The 25,387-nt window shown below is 35.7% G+C and overlaps 1 protein-coding gene and 1 long non-coding RNA gene across 20 annotated transcripts in view; one reads left to right on the top strand and one right to left on the bottom strand.

The window, feature by feature from the left end:
• Window positions 1–25,387, bottom strand: part of NRXN3 (neurexin 3) — a 1,274,597-nt gene that overhangs the window by 822,229 nt on the left and 426,981 nt on the right. For 18 of the 19 annotated variants that reach the window (XR_015741112.1, XR_015741113.1, XM_087922067.1 and 15 more), the window contains 2 exons: window positions 21,903–22,106; window positions 15,723–15,749 (listed from right to left, as the gene is read on the bottom strand). Coding sequence is in view for 17 of the 19 variants with exons in the window: in XM_087922067.1 (XP_087778193.1) it covers window positions 15,723–15,749; window positions 21,903–22,106 (231 nt within the window). In the remaining 2 variants the exon portion in view is untranslated. The remainder of the gene's footprint in view (window positions 1–15,722; window positions 15,750–21,902; window positions 22,107–25,387) is intronic. The other variant, XM_087922059.1, reaches the window with a different exon arrangement.
• Window positions 1–25,387, top strand: part of LOC148128245 (uncharacterized) — a 69,945-nt gene that overhangs the window by 6,141 nt on the left and 38,417 nt on the right. The gene's annotated exons all lie outside the window — the stretch shown is intronic.

The following is a 25,387-nucleotide window of genomic DNA, read 5'->3' as shown; positions in this document are numbered from 1 at the left end:
TGATTTGATTTGGATTTCTCTTCTGTTTATTTACAACTTATTGATTGTTGTAATTATTACTAGTTGCTATTATTACTATTATTATTTTTTCTTGGAAGGGCAGCTCCTTTTATACATCTTGAAACTATTGATGAAAATTATTTTAAGATTAGACTGTTAAATGAGGAAGGATTATAAGAAAGATAAAGATAGTTATCACATATAGCATGTTTGGGAGTTACCATCATGGTTGTATTCTTTCTTTGAATACAATCATATTATCTAAAACACATAATCTACTGTAGGGCCCTAAAATGTGGTAAAGTTTCAGGTGTGTTTGGAAGTGTTAGGTCCTTAACATTGCTGAAATAAGGTTCAACTTCTTACCTGTTCCTTAAATAACATCAGGTACTTCAGGACCTATGACAATGACAGATCTTTATATGAAAAATGACTAGACTGTATTAAGTCATCTGATCATTTTTGTTTTCTTAACTCATAATGCTTGTGTATGTATGTAAGTAGAAAGTGTGATTTCAGAAGTCTGATAACAGATGGTTTTACCAGGGAAGTGGTTATGGTGGTCTATAATGACTATGATAAACAGCAAAGAAGTAATTAATAGCTCTTCACTCATTTGTGATTCAAGGATGTTAAACGCTTTCTGCCCATCTCATATGTCTGCTAATTTGATTGTACGGTTAACTAATGGAAATACTGTAATAATACATAAGATTAAAAGATCCGATCCTAATTCATCATCCCATTGTGGCTGTTAATGGGGAACACTGCCAAATATAACGTAGGCACTCATAAAGTGTTACTACCACATTTTTTAAGAGTAATTGGTCTTCAAAAACTTGAAAAGAATCACAATACAGTGAAAATTACATTTCATGATGAAAACAGTTAATATATTGATTGTGGATGTCTTAAATCAGAGGTCTCAACCCCTGGGCCACAGCCCACTACTGGGCCATAGCCTATTCCGAACTGGGCCCTGTGAGTTGTGGGATGGCATGCATGCTTGCAACTTGATTTGTGTGAGTGGCAGGCTGGTGCGCATGCACATGTGCACGCAGATAAACTTGCTCACATGCGTGTACATACTAGTCTACCCCTGAATAGTGCATGCATGCTGGCCCACTGGCCTGCCACTCACATGACCTCATTCCACTCCCCCCCCCACTGGACCACCAAGCCACAAAAGCTGGGGACCGCTGTCTTAAGTGATGCTATAGTCATATGGAAATGTAATATGGAAATTCACTGTATCCAGTATAATTTACTTTTGAGTAAACATGTAGATTCTAAGCAAGATGTACAAAGAACATGGGATACTCTCTCAAGGTGCTAATTACTTTCTACAGAAAGGAAATAATTCTGTTTAGATGCAACTCATAGCTTTAAAAAAAGCAATGAGTGGGTGAGCAATTATCAAAATATGCTTTGAAGAGAGCATAGCAAGCAGAAGAGAATACAATTAGTGCCTCTTTCAATTTAGAGCTTCTTCATAAATGAGTGTCATCTGATCAACATGTCAAGGCAATGGAGCAATGTAAAAATAGAAAAAAGTACATGAGATATATATATTCAGAACCAATATGCCCTTAGAAACATATAGAAATATAGAAATTGAAACCAAAAATAAGAGTTGGTAGATGGAGTTAGTGGAAGAGAATCATGGGCCATTCAAAAGGAGAGGCAGTAATTCTATTCTTCAAATCTCTTCAGCAATATCTTTTCTCAATGATTGACAGTTGACAAATTATTGAGACTCTATATCTAAATTTTGAATTTTTAAATGTTGCAGGATCCAATCTGAGTTGGTTACCAGGACCAAGTTTTGTCTTCTGAGCTTTTGGACTCGTGCTAGAGCCCATCTTCAGGAATGTTCAGGCTAGAGAGAAGTTCCCTGAAGATGGGCTCCAGTACGAGTCCGAAAGCTCAGAAGACAAAGCCTCTGGTCCCGGTGACTGACCCAGACTGGATCCTGCAACATTATGCTGGGACACATATATTAGCTCTTTTACATGTTGTTTTCTTATTTGTGATCATATATGGATATTGTCCAATGGTTACTAAAATCTATTTGTCACAGGGAAAGAAGAAAATTGATCACAGCTCTTTTTTACATAGTAACTTATTTGGAAAGTTTGTTAAAACAATATCCTTGCAATTTTTTTCAGTGCTGTATAACTTGGGAAAATAAAAGTACTTCTATGATACTATATCTATGTATACTTCATTTCTATTCTCTAATTACTGCAATGTCATCTTTAATTGCTCAGTAAAGCTGACCCCGCTGTCCTCTTAAAATTAAGACTCTGTGTATTTAGATTTAATATGTCTTAAATATTCTATTTGACACACTATATAGCCAAATAAATTGCATTATATACTTAAGTATTCTGTCATTATCATATCTACTTTTGAATTAACTGAGGTGATAATTTTGACTTTCAATTCTTGATGGAATTTATTTGAATTACTGATAGTAGGAAAAGATGGCACACATCAATGATGAAGTAGGAAGAAGGTAATCACTTAATTCTATTCTTTGTATTTTATTCGGTTTCATAAAGCTAACTGATTTTTTTCTGCTCTCTGATAAATGCCATGGTTTTCATGATATCAAATTATAGGAGATCAGATATAAGCAAAGAAGTAGGTTAAGAATATATTTAGTTAAGAGCACAGTCCTAATCCATAAATCCATGGATTGAAGAAGATTAAAAACCAGATTAAGTCCTTCACCTTCATCTGGAAATCCTTTTGCTACAATCCACGTGAGCAAATCCACTTTACCAAAGTATTCTAAGATCAAAAATAAACCATTCAGGTTAGCAGAGGAGCTATCCAGTATAAAGCACAGGACATGTTTTGCTTCAATAATGTTTAGCTCCAGCTAAGCAGCTCTGTCGGCAAAATTGCTGTCCTGTTTCCTAGCTTATTATCAGTGATATATACCTTATGGATGTAATAAAATAATTTTATTTCATTTCATTTGATCTACACCTGAATCCCAATTCTTGGTTCCTTTTGTTGATGAGATATGATCTTACCTTCACTGCCATCAGTCCACATACCTGGGTCAATAGTAGAATTCTCTTCTGAAGTCTCCAATTCTAGAATGGTCATATACCAGAAAAGTGGTGGAATATAACACTTGGCCAACATGTGACACTGATGAAAAAATTCACAACTTAACTCCAGCCCTCCCTCTCATATGTAAGAACAAATACATCAAGAAGACAATTTATTTTGCCTAGGTTTGGAAAGAAATAGAAACATTAACCTAAAATAATAAATGGTAAGATTAGCAACATTTTGTGTTTGGAGTTTGATTTTCCAGCATACGTACAGAATTATTTCAATGTCTTTGAATGATTTCATGAAAGGTGGTAAAAATGTATTATTTTTTTCCTGTTTCCACTGTTAAAAATAAGAATGAGTGATAATAAAAAATGGTTCACAGTACATTTTCAAAATGAGCATGATTCAAAGTTAACATTTTTTGCATTGCTTTTATTTTAAATAAGGCTGCTCTATCTTTCTGACAAAAATATGATCCCATTTCAACCCTCAGAGTATCTACTATACCTTTTATAATGTTATTGTAATAATAATAATAATAATAATAATAATAATAATAATATCAGGACTTGAGAATCAAACTGCAGAGACTCTGGCATAAACCAGTGCAGGTGGTTCCAGTGGTGCTGGGTGCTATGCCTAAAGACCTAGGCAAGCACTTAAAAACAATTGGCACTGACAAGATCACCATTGGTCAGCTGCAGAAGGCCACCTTACTGGGATCTGCTCACATAATCCGCCGATACATCATGCAGTCCTAAACACTTGGGAAGTGTTCGACTAGTGATTTGTGATAGGAAACCCAGCATGATTATCTCGTCTGCTGCGTATACTGTCATTTTTGTGTACAACAACAACAACAACAATAATTTGTGTCTTTACTTTTGTTCTTTTCTTATTTGGAAATGTCTATTTGGGTGGGTGGGTGTGATCATTTTACAAGTTTTAATCTTTGTCATTGTTCAAATGGCAGAAGGAAACTGTTTTTGCAATATTGTTTCCATTTAGAACAGTGTTTCTCAAACTTGGCCACTTTAGATGTATGACTTCAATTCCTATGGCTTTTTGGGGAATTCTGGGAGTTGAAGTCTATACAACTTAAAGAAAAACTCATTTAGTATATTGGTCCCAAAGATAGAAATAGCAATAGCAGGTAGACTTATATACTGCTTCAGTGCCTTCTGTAAGTGGTTTTACAGAGTCAGCATATTGCCCCCAACAATCTGGGTCCCCATTTTATCGACCTCAGAAGAATGGAAGGCTGAGTCAACCTTGAGCCTGGTGAGATTTGAACTGCCAAATTGCAGGCAGCTGGCAGTCAGCAGAAGTACTGTAGCCTGCAGTACTGATGGTAAGAAACAGAAATTTGATCTAAACACATGATACTGAGATCTCTTTAAAATTTTCTCCATGAAGTGCTGCAAATTTAGGCAAATGAAATAATAAATGCCATATGAGTATTCTTATGAGCAGTCAAATGCCATATGTGTATTTATATAAATGCACAATGCAGACTATAAACAAACTTTTTACTGAAGATTTTTTTAAAAAACTAAATAAAAAGGAAGATTTAAAGGAATGGCAAAAATAAGCTATGCCAGCAACACATTCTAAGAAAATCCCTACCCTGCTACAAAACCTAAATGCCCCATTCAATTAAGAGAGTAGATCAGCAGATCCACCAGTTTCAGTACTGAACTAAAATCACAAAAGTGGAAGAACACTCAATTACTGTTATTTTCTATCTTTTAAACAATCTGAGAAAATAGCTATTCTTAGCAAGAATCTGTCTGTTTATTCAGTGACAATGAATATTTAAATTATAACCTTCCAATAGTTCATTTACAGCGTCAAGCAAATGAAGTATAAATTAGAAATATAGCACTGAATTCTTCTGTGCTGCAGCTAAACATTTTGAGCAAAGCAAACCTGGTTCTGAGGTTAAAGAAAAGAACAGGCAGGCATAATTACTGCCAGGTAGAGAAATAAATTTTACTTACATTTTTACCATTACTCCTTTAATTACATGAAAGAATTAGCTTTATGATTCTTTTTTTTAAGGGGAAAGGAAATACACGCTTGGACAGAATAAACTTCATTCTTAGCTGGAGTTTAAGTAAGTTTTTTCCTTACACCTTGATCAAAGGAAAATAGGCTTTTTTGGGGGGTGGGAGGTCATGGTTTGGATTAAGAACAGGCAATCTAAGAGTTCCTCTGAGGAAGATGGACAATTCAAAAATGTGATGATGGAGATGAGAGAGAAAGAGAGAGAGAATCATCATAAGCATATCATGTTAGGGAGGGAGCAGTGACATCTTCAGAAACTGCACACAAGATTGCAATGATATATTTCAACAGCAAACAACCAAAATATGGACCCTGGTTTAATTTAAATTAATTTTTACAAGCTTTCAGCCCCTTCTCAAAAAAGTAAAAAAACAAGAGATCAAGCAAATTCCAGTCCTTTGTGATGATCAGTCTCTGGTCTATTTAACAGATCTGAGATCTCTAATGCAGGTATAGTCACAATTCCTCAGAAGCTTGCTCTGCATTCCTTTGTGCCTTGTGTGTATGTTCTTCTTTGTGCTTAGAAAGTGAGCTAGCCTCCAAGGTATGCAAGACCTTGGTTTACAATTATTGGCTAAAATTGACTATTCATGAAAAATCTCTAGCGCTGTTCATCCTAATATATAGTTTTGTATCATACTAAAATAAAAGGCAGATAAAAAAGCTTACGCTTTGCAGTCTCTTTGTTCATACCTTCAATTGTAAAATAAAATAAAGTATGTTTCATGCTATGCTCATTCAATAGAGTTAAAGCATAAGTGTAATCTCAATTACAAAGCATCTATTCTTTGTTTAGGGACATGGATAAAGTATGGGTGATTTATGACTCAAAATAGGCACAAACACTTAATTCTTTTCATATTGACCAGTGAGGTATTGGTCCATTTCAGCACAATTTTATGTATGTGCTTAAGAAGGTGAATTATTTAACATATCAGGAAGACAATAAAATAATTATAAATTTCTGTAGTGAGTGGGATAATAATATTTACAGGCCACACTATGTTCAATCTGTATCAGGACCGCTACCTCCAATTGAGCACATCTGGGACATCATGTCTTGCTTCATCTGCCAACGCCAAGTTGCACCACAGGAGTTGGGGGATGTTTTAGTCCAGGTGTGGGAGGAGATACCTCATCCGCCACTTCCTCAGGAGCATGCCCAGGCATTGTAGGGTGGTCATACAGGCACGTGGAGGCCACACACACTACTGAGCCTCATTTTGACTTGTTTTAAGGACATTACATCAAAGTTGGATCAACCTGTAGTGTTTTTTTCCACTTTAATTTTGAGTGTAACTCCAAATCCAGACCTCCATGGGTTGCTAAATTTGATTTCCATTGATAATTTTTGTGTGATTCTGTTGTCAGCACATTCAAATATGTAATGAACACAGTATTTAATAAGAATATTTCATTCATTCAGATCTAGGATGTCTTATTTTTGTGTTCCCTTCATTTTTTTGAGCTATGTATAAATATATTCTATTTTCTTATATAAGATTCTTATGGGTAAGCATAAATGTATCATAAACAGTGTTTCCTGCATTGATTTTGTTTACAGTTGAATTTATTCCTGACCACATAACCAGATGTTAATTTTTTTAAAAATAGTACAGCATAATATTTACCTTATATAGTAAAGCAGTGAATAGAAATGATTGCCAGTGAACTTTCCAAAATAATCAGTTGACATCTCTTAGTGAAATTCTACTGTATAAAATGCATTTTTTCAAAAAGAGACATCTGGAAGGAAGCAATTATTTCTCCTGAAATTTTAGGAACACCTGTCTCTTTAAATAACGATTGAAAGAACTTGTTCATTCAATGCAAGACTGCTTTAGTTCAGTGTAATATATATTTAACAGCAGATGAATCGTCTTGTCAACCTTTGAACACCAATATAATATTAAAATCAGGGAAAAAACTATGTTGGAAAAAAAGTTTGTGTCACTTTCCTTCCTTTGATTCATGCATGCAGTAACTGAAAAGGTTGATCTTTCTCTGAGGGCATATCAGTATTTTGGAAAGCTTTCCAGCTAAAGTAAAAAATAAAGATCCATTTCTGTGGGTCACATGAAAAAAAAAACCTTTGTATTTTGTATAGTTACAGCGTCATCTGGACCTTTTTAAAAGCAATGTATGCCCCTGATGCTGGCTTTTCGCTCTCAGGGGGAAATTTAGCTTTTCTTAAAGAGCTTCCCTCTGTTTTATATCTAGCAAAAAAGAGATCATCAATTTTTAATTATACAATCATGTTACAGTGTACTTATTTCTCTCTGCTTCTTGTTTAAAATTTAATTTAATTATTTTAAATTGAAGGGGATATGAGAATTGTGTTTACTTTGAAGATATTTCTCTTTATTAATGAAATGATTGTTGCTCAATTTTTGGACAATAAATTTAATTGAAAGCAAAACAAAACTGGTACACATGGAATAATTGACTCTGATGACCAGAAGCCAGAAATTAAACAAACCCATTGAGGAAAAATTAGCTCCATCATTTCTTTCTTGCAGTGCCAGCATGTTGATTTTTCATAGAAAATATAGAAAATGACATGTTAATGGTATTTATCTCATCTGAAGTTTGTGAACATAGCTAGATGTCGCCAGGGTGGAGGGGATGAGAGTTGTTTTTTGTTTTGTTTTTGTTTTCCCAAATTTTATTCTATTGTACTTTACTAATTTATTTGATTCTTTTTGTTAATTCTTTTTGTTTTTATTTTTATTTTTTGTTTTAAATATGATTTTACATTGTGTCAGCCGCCTTGAGTCACCATGGGTGAATAGGTGGCAATATAAATCAAATAAATAAATAAATGTTTTTTCTAAATGGAACAAAACCATTCCTTCTGTTCCTCTCATTCACAAAATTAGTGCACCAGAGGAATGTGTCAATATAATTTACTTGGACTTCATTAAGGCATTTTGATGAAGTAGACCATAACCTATTATTTGATAAAATAGAATGGATTTGTAACTGACCAGATGGATTTGTAACTGACTGACCAACCACACTCAACATGTAGTCCTCAATGGAACTGCATCTACATGGAGGAAAGTATTCAGTGGAGTACCCCAAGTCTCTGTTTTAGGTCTTCAACATCTTCATCAATGATTTGGACAAAGGGATGGATGGGAAACTCATCAAATTTGCAGATGACACCAAGCTAGCAGGAATAGCCAACACTCCAGAAGCACTGAACATTGGGTGCTATTTAACAAAATGAAATTCAATGGTGAAAAAAATAAGGTTCCGCATTTAGGCAAGTAAAACAAAATGCACAGGTACAGTATATATGATATCTCCCTCAATAATAGTAACTGTGAGTGGGATCTTGAGTCCTAATGGACAATCATTTAAATATGAGCCAGCAGTGTGCTGCAGTTGTCAAAAAAGCCAACACAGTTCTAGGCTGCATTAATAGAGAGATAGAATCAAGATCATGTGAAATGTTAATAGCACTTTATAATGCTTCGTAAGGCCACACTTGGAATACTGCATCCAGTTTTGGTCACCACAATGTAAAAAAGATGTTGAGACTCTAAAAAGAGTGCAAAGAAGAGCACAAAGATGATTAGGGGACTGGAGGCTAAAACATATAAAGAACAGTTGCTGGAATTGGGTATGTCTAGTCTGATGAAATAAGGACTAGGGGTGATATGATAGCAGTGTTCCAATATGTCAGGGGCTGCCACAAAGAAGATGGGGTCAAACTATTCTCCAAAGCATCTCAGGGCAGGACAAGAAGCAATACGTGGAAACTAATCAAGGAGAGAAGCAACTTAGAACTAAGGAGAAATTTCCTGACAGTTAGAGCAATTGAACAGTGGAACAATTTGTCTCCAGAAGCTGTAAATGCTCCAACACTGGAAGTTTTTAAGAAGAGATTGGATAACCATTTGTCTGTAATGGTATAGGGTTTCCTGCCTAAGCAGGACTAGAAGACCCCAAAGTCCCTTCCAACTCTTGTTATTCTATTCTATTCCCTCAACCTTGACCATGGTATCTTTCTTGTCAATAGAAGCTGCACAAATATATGTGGGAAATATTAGTATTCTCCTTCAATGGCTTTCCATTCAATATCTTCTAATGCTATCCTATCCAGAATGTTATAATCATCTGCATAAAAGAGCTGGAAAGTTCTAGCCCTGGTTAGATATGAACACTGCTGAGTTACCTTGGGCCAGGTCTTCTCTCTAGCCTTAGGAAGGAGGCACTGGCCTTGCTAAGAAAATTTTAGGGACATGATAGCAGTGTTCCAATATTTGAGAGGCTGTCATAGAGAGGATGGAGTCAATCTATTTTCCAAAGCACCTGAAGGCCCAACAAGGAATAATGGATAGAAACTAATCAAGAAGAGATTCAACCTAGAAATGAGAAAATTTCTGACCGTGAGAGCAATCAACCAATGGAACAACTTGCCTTCAAAAGTTGTGGGTGTTTCATCACTGGAAGCTTCAGAAGAGACTGTCAGCCATCCATCAGAAATGGTATAGAGTCTCCTGCTTAAGAGGGGGGTTGGACTAGATGACATACAAGGTCTATTCTATTCCATTCCATTCATCTATCATCTAGCTATATCTATCATCTAGCTATCAATGCCTACCTACTTACCTATCTCCCTATCTGAAATATGATTAAAGTTTGATGACACTTCACACATTCCTGTCCAATCCTGAATGTTATGTTATTATATTACATATTTAGCACCTAAATACTATACTAATAAGATCCATCTGGAAAGATAGCTAGAATTTTATTCTCTATCTACTTTACCTGAGTACAGCAATCTTTTAGAGCTGCTTTTTCTCATAAAAAGAAGATGCGCCCAAAACACCGATCAGAAAGACATCACATGCTAAGATTTCCTTACCAGACAATTAAAGGCAAATCTATGCTTATTCTAAGTGTCTCCTGTTGTAACAGTTAATTATCATGATAAAATTCCATCTTGTGTCATGTTTACTGATGGTTCCCTTGTGGATATTCATGATAGAAAATAAATGGTAATTTACTTATATGAATGCTAAAGATAATTAAAAATACAAAAACTGATTTGACCTTGTGCATGATTAAGTCCTTGTGCAATAAAACTCAAAAAGAAAAAGAAGCCACTACAATAACACAGCTAAGAATTGTAAAGAGATCAGAAGTACAGAAGAAAACACAACTCAATATTTTTTTATTGGGCCATGTGTGGCATCATAACGTCCCCAGCATCAAAGCCAAAATTGTGTCAAAGCCGAAACCGCTTCCCCACCACCACCACCAGCTTCAATACACGAGGCTTCCAAAGCTGCAGCTGTGATGCCATATCAGCTATCAAGCTCTGCCCAGCTTCAAGCCATAATGTCAGGCTCTGGGACATCGGTAAGATGTAGAGCCCAACACCATGTCTAATGTATAAGATGAACAAAGCACAATATTCCATTTTTATTAAACGTCAGTGCATTTGCATTGAAAATCTGTCTCCACAGATGCAAATCTGTGAAACCAAATTCTGTGAAACTGAATTTTGGAAGCTTTTCTTTTTCCCAGAAAAAGCTATTTTGGTAGGAATGATTTAGACAATAACCTTTGAATACTGAGTCTTTGTGTATATATCTGCATAGATGTAATTTAACCCAATTTCTGCTCTAAATTGGCCCTTAGGAATCAAGCCACATAGTTTGATTTAAACATTTACTATTAAGTTATGATGCTCAGTATTATGAAATCACAGGACATTGCACATAAGTATTTGCAAACACAGGACAAATACTACTTCACTAAGAACTAAGCTTTTACAAACAGATGTAATCCTAGATATCAGTGCACAGGACTGATGTATACACTAGCACAGGGGTCGACAACCTTTTAGATCTCAGGGACCACCAAACTCATAATTTTAAATCTGGAGGATCAGAGACCCTGGAAAAATTCCAAAAAATGGTCTGCAGGAAAATTCTCCACCTTGTTTTCCTACCAATCAATCACACTTTATTTGGGATTGCAGAATACTGTCTCCAGTTCCATTCTCGGGGGTGGCGGGGGGGAGAGAGAGACTTTTGGCTTCATGCAAGGAAAGCAGCAGAAGTCTTTCTTTATCTCCCCCAAACTCCGCTAGAAATGAGTCTTTGTGAGACTTGTTGCGCCGGCACAGCCTCTTGGAGCAGGATGCCTTGCATGGTCCCAGAGACTCATTTCTGGTGGAGTTTGGGGGAGAGAAAGAAAGACTTTTGCTGCTTTCCTTGCGTACAACCCAAAGCAGCAGAAGAAAGAAGCCCAGTGGCCAGGCCAGGCACGTGGGGCAAGTGAGGCAAGTTCCCCCTCCCCTCACTACCTCGTGTTGTTCGCAATACAAGCAACGCAAGCCTGTGTTCCCACGGGCCATGTGGATGGTGCAGTCTTGTGTTCCTGCACAGCCTGGATTAGTTAGTTTACTTTATTGTCATTGCACCTCATACAATGAAATCAAACACCATCTTCAGTGCACATTATGACCATGAAAATAAACACATACACACATCCTTCACACTCCACATTAATTGCTTGGGGGTGTTTTGGGGGTGACATTTCTCTGTGGACCACCAAAATTTTCTCATGGACCACCAATGGTCTCTGGCCCTCTGGTTGGCAACCACTGCACTAGCAAATCTAAACATATATTGAATGCTTTAATGCTTAATCAGTCATTTCAAAAGCTATTCATTGCACAGTGATTTCAGTATTACGTACATTCTCAAGGAATAAAGCTGACATTTTATATTATGCAATTCAGCTTGCCTGGTATACAGTACAACCAGTAAAAATGATTTTTTAAAGTGATGTACTTTTAATATATGCATATTTGTAGATTAATATTTTTTCATTTGTAAAACACACTTGTTTCAGTACTATTTCATTGTTTACATTACCTAACCAAAAATTAAATGAAGAAAGGCTAGCCATGTAGGGAAAGAAAAATCCAGAATGGCATTATTGAGGGAACATAAACTACCAATATATAAAATAGCACATTCATATTACTCACTTTCTTCAAGATATGAATAGAATAATGGAAATCAAAATTAGTATCTTACCTGTTGTCATGCCCTGGAGCAACAGCCAGTACTCTTGATGGTCATTGTAACAGAAATTTCATTATGACTGTTATTATTTTCTTTTTTAAAAATGATGATTCTGGCTATTCTTTAATAGCACAGGTCATACATTACAATCTCAGTTAATAAAGTGACTGCATTATCTGATACCAAAATCTCTTGTCTGAAGTTTATTTATGGCACATGCCATAGAGCTGAGCCTTTTTCCTAATGTAGAGAAAATTATCAAAGATCAAAATGGCAGATTATCTCTGAGGCTTTTCTAATATTTTCTCACAGTGATTCATGATTTAAAAATATTCATTTTAGCATTTTATCTACACATGTCAAAGTTGTTTTAAATGAATATTGATTGTACAATGTACAATTAATATTTCATGTATATTTCAATGTACAATTAATATTTCAAAGTTAGCCTCCTTCATGTGAATCTATTTATATTGAATAATGGAGATCAAAGACATTCAACAATGGAGCAAGTATATGCGTGGATCCAAGTGGCTAAACAGACATATTAAAAAATGTGTGGTTTTCAAGCTGGCTGAAAAAAAAATATGCAAGGCTAATACAGGTAGTCCTTGACTTACAATCATTCATTTAGTGACTGAAGTTACAACAGCACACAGAAAGTGGCTTATGACCTTTTTCCACACTTACAAGCATTGCAGCTTCCCTGTGGTCACATGATCAAAATGTGACCTCTTGGCAACTGGCATGTCTTTATGACAGTTGCAGTGTCCTGGGATCATGTGATCACCTTTTGTGACCTTCTGAAAGCAAAGTCAATGAGGAAGCTAGTTTCACTTAACAACCGTATATCTAACTTAACAAACACACTGATTCATTTAACAAGGGTGGCAAGAAAGGTCATAAAATGGGTCAAAACTCACTTAGGAACTATCTTGTTTAGCCAATTTTGTGCTCAATTTTGATCATATGTCAAGGACTATCTACGTAGAATCTTTGCATAGGAAGAACACTTAAATAAATATGAATGCATCTATAGTATATAAATTATTAACAAAAAATTAGGAAGATAGTTATTTGACCAAAATATTTGATTGAAAAATTATTTTGTCCCATTGCTTCATACTTAGGTGAGATGGACGGCCATACAAATTAAAGAAATTGGATCAATCAATAAAAATAAAGCAGCAATCATTTTTACATTTTAAAAACTTTTAATGGAGATTTGAATCTGAGGAAAAATAAACTCACTGATCATAATCTTATATGGTGAGAGGCAAATGGTCAAGCTATTGGTAGTTATAAACTATTTCATATATATATCTACATAACTTACACCTTCTTGTTTCTAATGTCTACAAGAGCCCTCCCAGACTATTAGTCTGAAATTCCTAGAATACCTACCAAGCATGTTTGCTGGTATATTAAAATAGCACCATAATCCAGCCTATGGCAGGAAAAAAGAACACTAATTTTAGTTTCAAACACAGAGGACAGCTGCATCATGTGGACAGAATTAAAGGAATAGTAACCTTCTCTTCTTGTTGCTGAAATCAAGATGGCAGAACTGAAGTTTTAGAGCAGCCCTCCAGAACTGATGTTTTTGATAAGAACTCCATCTCTGTGTTCTTTCATAACATTCCACCACCATCATCATATGGAATGCAAAGGATGCTGGGACACATAAATCCATTAACATTTGATAAATTGCATTACAATAAGGTTCTTTTTAAAATTAAATTTTAAAATTTCAATTTTGGGAGAGAGGCCAAGAAAAACACAGGACTGTCAAGCTCCCATCACTGTTTATAGTGGCCAGAAAAAAATAAAAAAATAACTTTCCACCTGATTGGGTCATCTCTGAACATGTGCTGTCAGAACACATGTTAGCTACCTTAAAAAATGGCAGTCATACAAATTTTATTTATTTATTTATTCATACATTCCATTTCTATAGCTGCCCATCTCAAACAAGTGACTCTGGGTGGCAAAAAATAATGAAATAGTTAAAAGCAATTACAGTTTACAATTGTGCAAATAGAATTCTTAACATATATTTCATTCAAGAAATTTGATTTAGTGTAACATACAAGATAATGGAATTATTTTCTCTTTCTATCCAACCTTTGCACAATTAGAATGATTGGAATTTTTTCCATATCATTCCAGTAAAATTAAGTGTGCAGAAATAAGCGCAGAATTGCAGCCTAAAGTCTTTTGTTAACTCTATTTTTCTCTAGCCTTAGCATTGGGCTACTAGGAGATTTCTATTACCCTTAAAATTCATCCACCAATGAATAAGAATACATAGTATAGTAATATAGAAGAAATTATGGAAACAATGTGTATTAATGCAGTTTATACTTTGTTTAGTTTTTATAAGTGATATAAAAATATCAGGTCTGTAGAAAGACTGCTTTTGCAGCTTTCTTAAAAATAGGGCTAAACATTTCTCATTATGTTTTGCTCTGCCGTTTGTACATGGCACTTAATGCAATGTCCTTTGGGGCAATTCTAACACATGTAAATGAGGATTCATCTTAGGCAAACAAATGTACTGGCCACAATAGAAAGATTACATCATGGCTAGAACTACATTATTTGCTGTTGCAGTTTCCCAATCCATGAAAACGTTTTCCTAATAGTAATTATTTCCTGTTGTGGTAACAGTAATTAATTACTATGAAGTAGCAATTATTTCCTATGACAATTGCTAGAATAATAGTAATTATTTCCTATGGCAATTCTTTTGCCTGAAATGGTGCCAGAATCATGAAGAAATATTAGGGTTTTTAAAATCATATTAACTGCTAAGTTCTACTAGTATTATAATGTACTATAAATTAGTATTGTAATTTTAATTTTTAAGTACTAGTTTTATTGTTAGTAAACTTTCTTGATTTTGAAGAAAAATTATGCAACTCAAATGTTTTTGAAGAAAAAAAGTTGCACTGAATTCCAAATGCAACTTCTTCAAAAACATTTCCAAGAGCCTTCACCTATCTGCAATAAAGATTGACTCAACTATGGCATTGCTCACCTAAAAACATGATTTGTTTCTTCCTCTACATGCATATGTTTTCTAAAAAGTGAATATTGAAAAAGTATCAGATGAAGCAGTCACCATTATGACCTAAACTATATACTTTTCAAAAAATATATAGCAGAAAAGAGTATACAGTACCTGTGATTTCTATGCAGTATCAAGACTGCCTTTAAGAATATTTCCCAAGATAGCAGAAAGCTACTGAAATATGTTTTCAATTCTTCCTGTTCCCTGGACACTTGTCTGTGAAGCCAGGGAATAAAATAATTCATTGGCCCCTAGAGAGATCTCTCTCAGACACATACATCACTTACAAACAATACAAATGCACACTATTTCAACATCTACTAAGTTGTTGTTACCAATACATTTTTTAATAAAAAGAAAGAATAGTTTATAAAACATCAAGTAAATAATGTTGATTTCTTTTAAATAGACATATATAGATAGAACAAAATGAAACTTGAGGGAAAACTTACTGGCGTTACAGTTTATCCTGATACAGTCTAGATGGGGAAAAATAAATGAAAGATGAAATTGCATCCTTCAAGGTAACAGCTGCAGACATCCAAAAACAATCAGTCCACCCTTCCGGGGACAGACACACGCAAAAAAATGTGGCCATTTTATATTTATGTACATTCTACAGAAGTACAAGAATGTCTGTGTACTTATTTACTACAAAAGTTTCAGAACCATAAACTATTCCCATTTCCCTGCTTCTGTTTACATGTTTGTGTTTGTGTTTGTTTGTGTGTGTGTGTGTGTGTATGTCAGTGTGTACACATGTGAGATACTTGCAGAAAAGAACTATAAATTATATATATTTCCTTGACAATACTTTTTAAGAAAAATGTGTTATTTTGCAAAATATGTTATTTCTAATCAAAAATTAGGTAAGTTTACATGTTATTAAAGCACAGGCATTTTCCCATAAAATGCAAGGCTTTCTTCCAAATGGTGAGTATTTTTAGTCCTTTTAGGATATTTTTACACATTTGGATGCTTGAAAGCAAATTTTACAATGTTTCACTGGAATGATTAGTGTATCTATATAAATGCATTCCTGGCTTTAGCTTGTAAATATTTAGTAATGCAATATTTAGCCCTTTCAATGTATACTCATTTCCTGTGCGATAACTTAAAATGTTTTGCAGAAAAAATGTATATTGCCAAAACTTTTCATGCTGCAGAAAGGGATAACATATTGCTCCTTGTCACCATAAAATGGCCACTTGCAAACTGCTAACCGCACGAACGCCCAGCCCAGATTTCACTGCATTTTGGAGAGTTCATATTTTTTATTGGTTGGAGAGAGTTGATACAAAAACAGCCAGCCAGCCCTTCAGAGCCCTGTTTCACCTTGCTGCCTGAATATTGGAATTAAATGATGCATCTACAACATTCCGGAAGAAGATGAAATAGGCAGTGCAGTGGCAGATCTGATTATCTTTGACAACCCCCTGCGCTTCACTCATATGAAACTGCAAGTGGGAGAAACCATAAACAAATTAAAAAAGACTACAGTGACACATGCACTTATTTGTGCATGTTAAACACTCATTAACATGCTAACAAAAAAGTAGAATTTCAGCTGAGGTGTTCTGAGCACTCAGAGACTTTTCTGAGCAAAACAAGCTTCACAAACTTGGTCACAAGATTAGAAGCATGACACCTCTTTTAATTCTTAGACTGAGAACACATTAATTGAAAAATGTGTTGCAACATGTTGCCATTATAATCCTGTGACAAACTGTTCCTCGCAGTTAATGCTAAGAGCCACTTCTCCATATATGCAACTATATCATGTTAAAAAGACTCCACTGTTCATTTGGCAAAAATTTGGTTAATCAAAGTTGACTTCTGGCTCAACTAAACTATTGAAAGCTAACTATGCTAAACTTAGAGGTATTTTTGCCAAGTAAAATTAGAAAAGGAACATGTCTAATTAATACCATAAAATTAATATTTATAAAAGGGCAGTAAACAAAAAATCTGAGTGATCGGGAAAAAGAAAACATCCAGAAGTAATGATGCCACAGAGTGTATTTTCCAGCATATCTTCTCTTAAGAAAATATGGGTTTGGTTTCGTGCGATTAGGTTTGTCATGTGTCGTCAACCGCAACAGAAAAGTGGGAGCAAACAGCCCTTGAGCATTTAGTACAATCACCATACAGGAGTGGCTATATCCCTTTTTTTAGATGTGTGCTGGTAAGTGCAATAAGGGAAAAAAAATTCTCCAATACTGAATGCCACAAGATTTAGAGAAGGAGAGAGAGAGAGAGAGAGAGAGAATGACAAAACACTAGAGATCATATCTGAAAGACTAATTATACTTTAGAGATGTAAAGCAGAATGGAGATTGGATTATATTCTCTTTTAAGTTTCCAAAATTTCATTTGAGAAATGTATTTACATTTTAGAAGCTTAGACTGTCACAACTGTTCTGAGATACTTAAAGCTTCCTCTTACTTCTCAACAGTTACATTTATACACCCAGTCCTTGGGATTTGCTGATTATTAATTTTTACTGACATTTTTAATGTCATAGTACCTATGGCTGACTCTCCTATTTACCATCTACATGAAGCTGCTAGTGAGGTCATCTGTTATAAAGGAATATGCTGGTGCTTTGTATCTCTACACTGGGCTGGTCAAGTGATGCCATGGAGCTTTGTCTTGATGTTTATAGCCTATGGGGTGCTGGATAGGAAAGAATATGCTTCAGTTCAATTATAATAAAACCAAATGGCTCTGGGATTGAGGACTTCTGGGGTCTTCCCAAATAGAACCACTGTGTTATACACAGCTCTAGATGGGATTGCATTACCCAAATAGAACCACTGTGTTATACACAGCTCTAGTGTGAGGAATAGGTGGCAGCCTTGGCCAAAAGAACTTTGTGTGGCACACTTTGTTGGACTAAAAGGCTCTGCTAACAGTTTTCATGTGTTAGTCACATCTCAAATGAATTACATTTATAAAATATATAAAATACAATTTACATGGGACTGCTCTTAAAAAACATCTGGAAGCAGCAGCTGACTGAAAATTGCAGTGTGAGCAATTATAGGTGTTCCCCTGTGCCTTCATGTTACCATTTTGCTTCATGAGCTCTCTTGATTGTCAGTATTCTTCTAAATGCAATTGAAGGTGCTTATGGTCACTTATCAATCCCTTCATGGAGTGGGATCAGGTTATCCATGGAGCTAGCCCTCCCCTATCATTTCTATCTATTCTCTTAGATGCAGGAAGAGGAGCAAACCATGGATCATATGAATCAAGGAATACCTTCATAGGAGACCCAGGATTTTCTACTTTAGTGCCTGACCTTTGGAACATCATTCCTTAAGAAAATTAGATCAGGCTGGTATTGTATATCAGCCTTTCACGAGGCTCCAAAGACATGCTTAAGTTTCTGAGCATGGGAGCTGGACTACTGGTTAGAACCTGTGAGATAGTTATTGTTGTTTTGTTTTGTTTTAATCTTGGCTGCAGGTTATGTATCTTATTTTCTCATTGTTTTTGTATTTTAACTTGTTGGCCACTTAGAATCCCCATTCAGTCATGTAAATTGAACAAGTAAACAAATATATGATCAATCAACACCTGGATGCATTTCTGGCCCTGTCTGCCTATACAAAATGATCAGTAAGGGATGCAGATGTTGAGTGATGTTTAAAGATGAGACTTTGACACAATACAGTTCCAATTGGATAAAGAAGAAGACTGACAAGGACAACCACTGGTTTATGGTGTGATTGGCCATGTTCTAACTCTAAGCATGTACTAATCATGGATGAGACTTGGCTCATTGAATTTTCTTTCTCTGTGTGTATCTTTCTGTCTCTCTGTCTCTGTCTCTCTCTCTCTCTGTCTCTCTTTCTTTTTAACAGTAGTGTTAGAAATATCACATATAAACTTATAATTTTTCCAGAGACAATATGATCCTCCAACTATCCCTCAAGAAACATTTAAAATTTTCTTAAAGAAGTAGTCTTAATATATGAGAGACTCTTCCCTCCCTCCTTCCTCAATCAAATCAACCACATTCTCATTTCTGATTTTTTTTTTTTTTTTTGCTAAATAGGCTGTAATTGAGAGAGGAATATGGCAGCCCTTGCAGGTTTTTCAGTACACTCTGTTCGAAGGGCTGTTTGCTGTGCGGGCCGCAGGCTTCAGGCCTTTGAAGGGTTGAATACCATCTTTTGATATACCATGACTGATGGGACATAAAGAAGTTTTTACAACGTTGATACACGGTGTGAAAAAGATCACAGAAAAAGGGTTAGAAACATGAAATGAAATTAAGAAGAAAAGCTGAGGGGCGGGCAAGCAAAATAATGTTTGCTACCATTCAAAACAGACTTTGCCATTGCATTTCTGGCAAGAAACAAATGGTTCAGATTCCCTTTGGAAGCTACTCTAAATCAACAATATTTTTATAAATCGCCTTTCTTCACCAGATGTTATCAAATGTGGAATTTTTACTGATAAGCAAGGCTTAGATGTTGGCTTACTTAATGCAATAACATTTCAGAACTCACATTGTCACTAAGGTTTGAAGAAATCTTCCCCAGCCTCCTTGGACTTGAAATGAATTTCTAAAACAATATCTCATATTTGACTTTTGTGCCCAATGCTTTTGGAGGGGAGGCTTAAGTTAAGATCTGAAAAGGTTTCAGACCGTTCTTGCTTCATAATTAAGCTTCTAGTCTGGAAGTCACCATCAGAATATGCATGACTGCAATAAAGTTGGAGAGATACTGCAGTGACTCCAATCAAAGCATATTTGGGCTTACTAGAATTTCTTTTGCTTACTAAAAGGCAGATAGAACTTCATTCTGGGCCTTTCTAACATGAAAAAGTTATTCAAAAGCCTAGTCATAAATCTTTAAAAAGGCCACGTTAGACTTATTAACTGCATTTTGAAAACATAGTTGCTTATGAAACAGTTTAAATAATGCCAGATGATATGCACATGATACATGTCCTCGACGGAAGAAAAATGTTTCTGCTAAGGGAACATTATTTATCTTATGTGGTTACGACTGTTAGATACAAATAATCATTTCAGAACTGATAGAAACAGTCCAGAAGTTGTTGCTATTGTTAATTCTCTGTTAGAGAAATGTTTAAATTGTTTTCATATGGGCACAACTATCTATCTATCTGTCTATCTATCTATCTATCTATCTATCTATCTATCTATCTATCTTTATTATTTTTACAAATAACTCAAGGCAGCAACCATATCTACATATCTTCCTCTTCCTATTTTCCCCACAACAACCACCTTGTGAGTGGGTTGGGCTGAGAGAGAGAATGACTGGCCTGAAGTCATCCAGGTGACTTTCATGACTGAGACATGAATTTGTGGTCTTCTGCTTTCTAACCTGGTATCTTAACCACTAGACCAAACAATCCCTTATGCATCTGGTTGTAGGAAAGTTCTTAAATAAGATTTTCCTGTTCATATTCCAGTTCTACCCTCCCAGTCTAACATATAAATGAGTGGAATAATATAAATGTTTTTCCAAGCAATGTACGATACATACTTGGAAAATCATGGGCCTAAAAGCACCCCATCTTGATATTTTATAGTTAGATGTTTTGGAAAATCAGAAGTGCTAAGTCAAAAATCCGACATCAGAAAGCTTGCAGAAATTCTGAGACAGTAACACCGTTTTTCAAGTAAAAACTGCAGAATATGAAGCAGTGACAGCAGCTGGTTCGTCTTAAAGCAGAGAACTACAAGAGAACAAAAGGTGAACGTTTTAACCTTTTGGAAGATAAATATTAACTATATCATGGCTCTTTATCTCTTCATAGTGAGCCATTTTTGAGCAGCAAATAAAACCATTTATTTTCCAGGAAACTAAAATTCCTCAAATTAAACCTCAATGGGGAAAAAATAACCAATTGAAACAATATCGTATCAGAAGAAAAAGAAGAGATCTCTGTCCCAAATTCTTCCCTTTCCCTTCAGTTAAGAACACTGAATGAAAAGATAACAATTCCATCCAAGAGGTCTAACCGAAATGCATTTCTAGTGTACTTTTTGGAGACAGGAGTGGGCAAGAGAAGGTTTCTGGATATTTATTTATAAATTATTCTCTGTTGGTGCTTTTTTGAAATGGGTACTTTTTAAGCTTTAAATTAAGGATTAATCTTAATCTCAGGAAGAAGCAGATGACATTGAAATGTTTGATATATAAAACCTAGCTTATCGAAGGGCAACAATACAATTAGAACTTTTCACATGTGGCTCTGTCATTGTTTTCATAACTTATTTTTGACTGTTTTGAATAGTAGCAGAGAGGCTGGATCAATGAGGATGTGGTTGATCAAAAGATGGACCAAACAGCATGTTTTACACAAAACTAACCAGTTTAAGAACAAGAAAGGAAGCTTTAAAAAAAACTTAAAACAAAACACATTATCCATAACCAGGAAGCAACATAAAATCTTCATGCAGTGATGGCTGGAGAAGTTCTCCGTGATTAATATTATTTCAAAAAGTTATTTAGCGGAGCTATAGTTCAACTCAACCAGATAAAGGGTGGGAGAGGATGGAAGGAAGACAGACAAGAAAACAAAACAAGCTGAAATTAAAAGCCAAGTGATGGGGAGGGGAGGGACCACTTTTGCACAATACCTAGATTGACCATGAGTTTCACCCGGCCTCCATCTAGTTCAAGCCGTAGTGTATCAGCTGAATCACGTGATGTTGTGGCCATCAGCAGACCATATGCACGCTGGGACATGAAGCGGAAGGACACATCCTCAGCCTCTGTATGCATGACCATAGGCATAACAATTTTCATATACATGCTGCCATCATAACTCAGGACGGAGGCCTCTGAAGAAAAGGAAAAGATCAATAAAACAAATTACAATAGTTTTAGGCATTTTAAAATTTGGAGGACATTCATAAATATTATTTCACTGTAGCATACAAATAACAAACATTCCCTGGTATTGTATATTCAGTTGAAAATATTAAGAGTGAAATTACCTTAAAACAGTAGAAAAATAACAGTAGAAAATTGTATTAGAGAAAAGATAAAACCAGTGACTACAATAATGGCAATCAATATAGAACCATAAAGTAACTCCACTTGAAGCAATATACATTGTTTTATTGGCAGAATTTCTTGAAAAGGGCTTCACATTAAAATCTTAGTAACATGATACATTAATTTGAGTAGAGAATCTCTACAGATATCATGGTTTCATAATATTTATCTAGCAATAGCTAACTTTATATTCATTGACTAATTGGCATACTTATACCAACTACAACTTTAAACTTTTTCCAAACATAGTTTAATGTATAGTACAGTGATGGCTAACCTTTTTGGCACCAAGCGCCCAAAGCACTTGCATGAGCACCCCAAAATGCAATGCATGCACCCCGCACACATGCCCCCTTCATGTGTGTACCCTGCCCCCACATATGCGCATGCAACCCTGCCCATGCGCGCAACCCCTGCATGTGTGTTCCATCTCCGTGCATGCATGGCAGAGACCCAAAGATCAGCTGGCCAGTGGGAAGCACACGCACACATGCGTGGTGGAGCTGAGCTGGGCCGATGGCTCATGTGCTCAGAGAGAGGGCTCTGCATGCTGCCTGTGGCACATGTTCCATAGGTTTGCCATCACGGGTATAGTATATTCAAAACATGAACTCAAAACCACTTGTTAAATCTGACCAATTCAAAACAGTGATACTTAGTTTATCAATCTTAAATATGCAAACACACTCTTTGCCTAACTCTCTGCTTGCACATCCAGCAATAGATGAAGATGGAGCATCCAGACTACTAACAGACTCTGTCGGAGAGCGTGTAACCATTTCTACAATACAACAATCTGCAATTTAACAACAATCTGTAATTCAAGTTCAGGTTCTTACTGATCATCAGGAGCATGATGATCAAGAATCAAGACAAGATTCAAGGGCACTCATTGTTTCCTTGTAATTAGATGGCAAGAGTCAAAGAAGGTGAAAGCTATCAGCATTTTGAAGGTAAAGGTAAAGATACCCCTTGCACATACATGCCAGCTCTGGGGAGGGGGTGCTCATCTCCGTTACAAAGCCGAAGAACCAGCGCTGTCCAAAGACATCTCCATGGTCATGTGGTCAGCATGACTAAACACCGAAGGTGCACAGAACACTGTTACTTTCCCACCAAAGTGGTCCCTATTTTTTTACTTGCATTTTTACATGCTTTCAAACTGCTAGGTTGGCAGAAGCTGGGACAAGTAACAGGAGCTCACTCCATTATGCAGAGCTAGGGATTCGAACCGTCAAACTGCCGACCTTTTGCTCAGTGTCTTAGTCTCTGATCTACCATGTCCCTTACAAAATACATTTTGAAGATACTTGATTCTAATATATCATGTTCAACTTATCATATTTGGAAGCATTATGTGATGATCTATCTCCTTTTACAGGTCCATAATGTTGGGACAGGTGGAACAAACAAGTACCACCAGCAGCAAAGTGGATGGATTCAAACACAACAGTAACAGATGGATTGATAGGAGACCTAAAAACTCCAGGCTGGGGATGGATTATCCTGCAGATATTATGTCATGTAATTGTTTAATGTAGACCTCAACTTGATAGCAATCAAGTAATCAGTAGATGGGTAAGGTATAGGATCTGATTTCTTGACATGTGAGTGTTATTCCAGGTTGCTGGAAAAGCTATGTTCTTTTCTCAGAGTTCCTGTTGTGGTAAGCAAAGCACAATAAGTTTAATAATGCTACTTCCAGATGCTGGTGAAACCCAATGTCCTCATATTAGACATAAACTTATTTGCTGCATGTACTGAATCGAAACACACAGGCCTGCTTGGTTTTGCTTTAGATTCTATTAGACTGTGCAGTTAAGCATGAAATGGCACTTTCTGACACCTTTAGTTCAAATGTGACCTGCATGAAATAGTCCCTGTGCTAGTGTGTGCATATGCATACATTGCTGATAAGTGTCAGAGTAAGCAAAAGGAATGCTGTCAGAGTATACATGAATTTACCAGCATAAGAGGGATCAGATATTTCCCTTTTTTAGGTAAAATAGGATGTATTGCATGGTAGAAGCATTTTGTAATTAGCAAGAACTTTGGAGATATAAAAATCTGAAATGTTTGGAGGGCGGACATGGCATCGCGACGATACAGCATCCGATCTTGGAGATCTGAGATCGCTGCCAACAGAAAGAGAGAGTGTGCCGGTTTGGTGAGAACTTTTTCTTTATTCTAAGATCTGAAAGGACACCCTAAGGAAAAGAAAGAATCTGTAAAAGTTTTGACAGAAGTGATTAAGCAGCGATTTTAAATAGGAATGTCAAAGTAATTTTTTTTTTCTCATTGCTGGATTTTCTATACACAATCTTGTATTTTGAAACTGGACTGATTTTTTTGTTTACATCTATTTTTTTTCTCCTTTTTGATTTTGTAATATTTTAGGCTAGAGGCTCCCTTTAGTTATCTCTGTTTTAAAAATATCTTTTTCTTTTTTTATTAATTCTTATTATATCTTGCCTGGAAAAGGTGGGGGAAAGTGGGAGCAAAAAAACTTTGTAACACTGTCAACTAGAGGCTTGAAAATATTCTATTTCCCTGTGACCAGACAAAGCTGAGAGGGAAAGAACTGAAACTCTTTCTCAAGGACATTGTCATTTGATAAGATAGAGGGAAGAGCATTAGAGAGTATTATTGCAGGTGCTCTTCTGGGTTTTTATCAACAGCTGAAGTCTGGTGTTGAAACCAGGGGAAAAAAGAGGTGATGGGTTTTTGGAGAGGAGAGCTATAATAAGAGCCTTGGATAATTAAGCAAAGTGCAGTGTGCTCTTTTTACTTTTTCTAAGTTATGCTATCCCTCCTCACAAGGTTTATTGTATTTCATTTTATCTTTTTTTTTTGTAATAACTATATGGGTTTTTGGCTTTGTTGGAGCTTGTCTTTGTTTTTCTTTTTTTCTTTGGAAGTCCAATCTCTACGTTTGTTTTTTATTTTAAAGGAAAAACTTTCAAGTATTAATGTGTTTCTTTTTTTAGGGGAATGGCCTTTTTTTCCCCCTTTCCTGGTGTTTTTGTTTTTTCATCTACCTTTCTGGTTTGTTCTTATGCACTCT

This window comes from Pseudonaja textilis, chromosome 1, assembly GCF_049901715.1.
Source record: "Pseudonaja textilis isolate UNSWEBS1 chromosome 1, rPseTex1.2, whole genome shotgun sequence".
In the NCBI taxonomy this organism is placed as follows: domain Eukaryota; kingdom Metazoa; phylum Chordata; class Lepidosauria; order Squamata; family Elapidae; genus Pseudonaja; species Pseudonaja textilis.
This window is presented reverse-complemented; position numbering and strand designations above follow the sequence as displayed.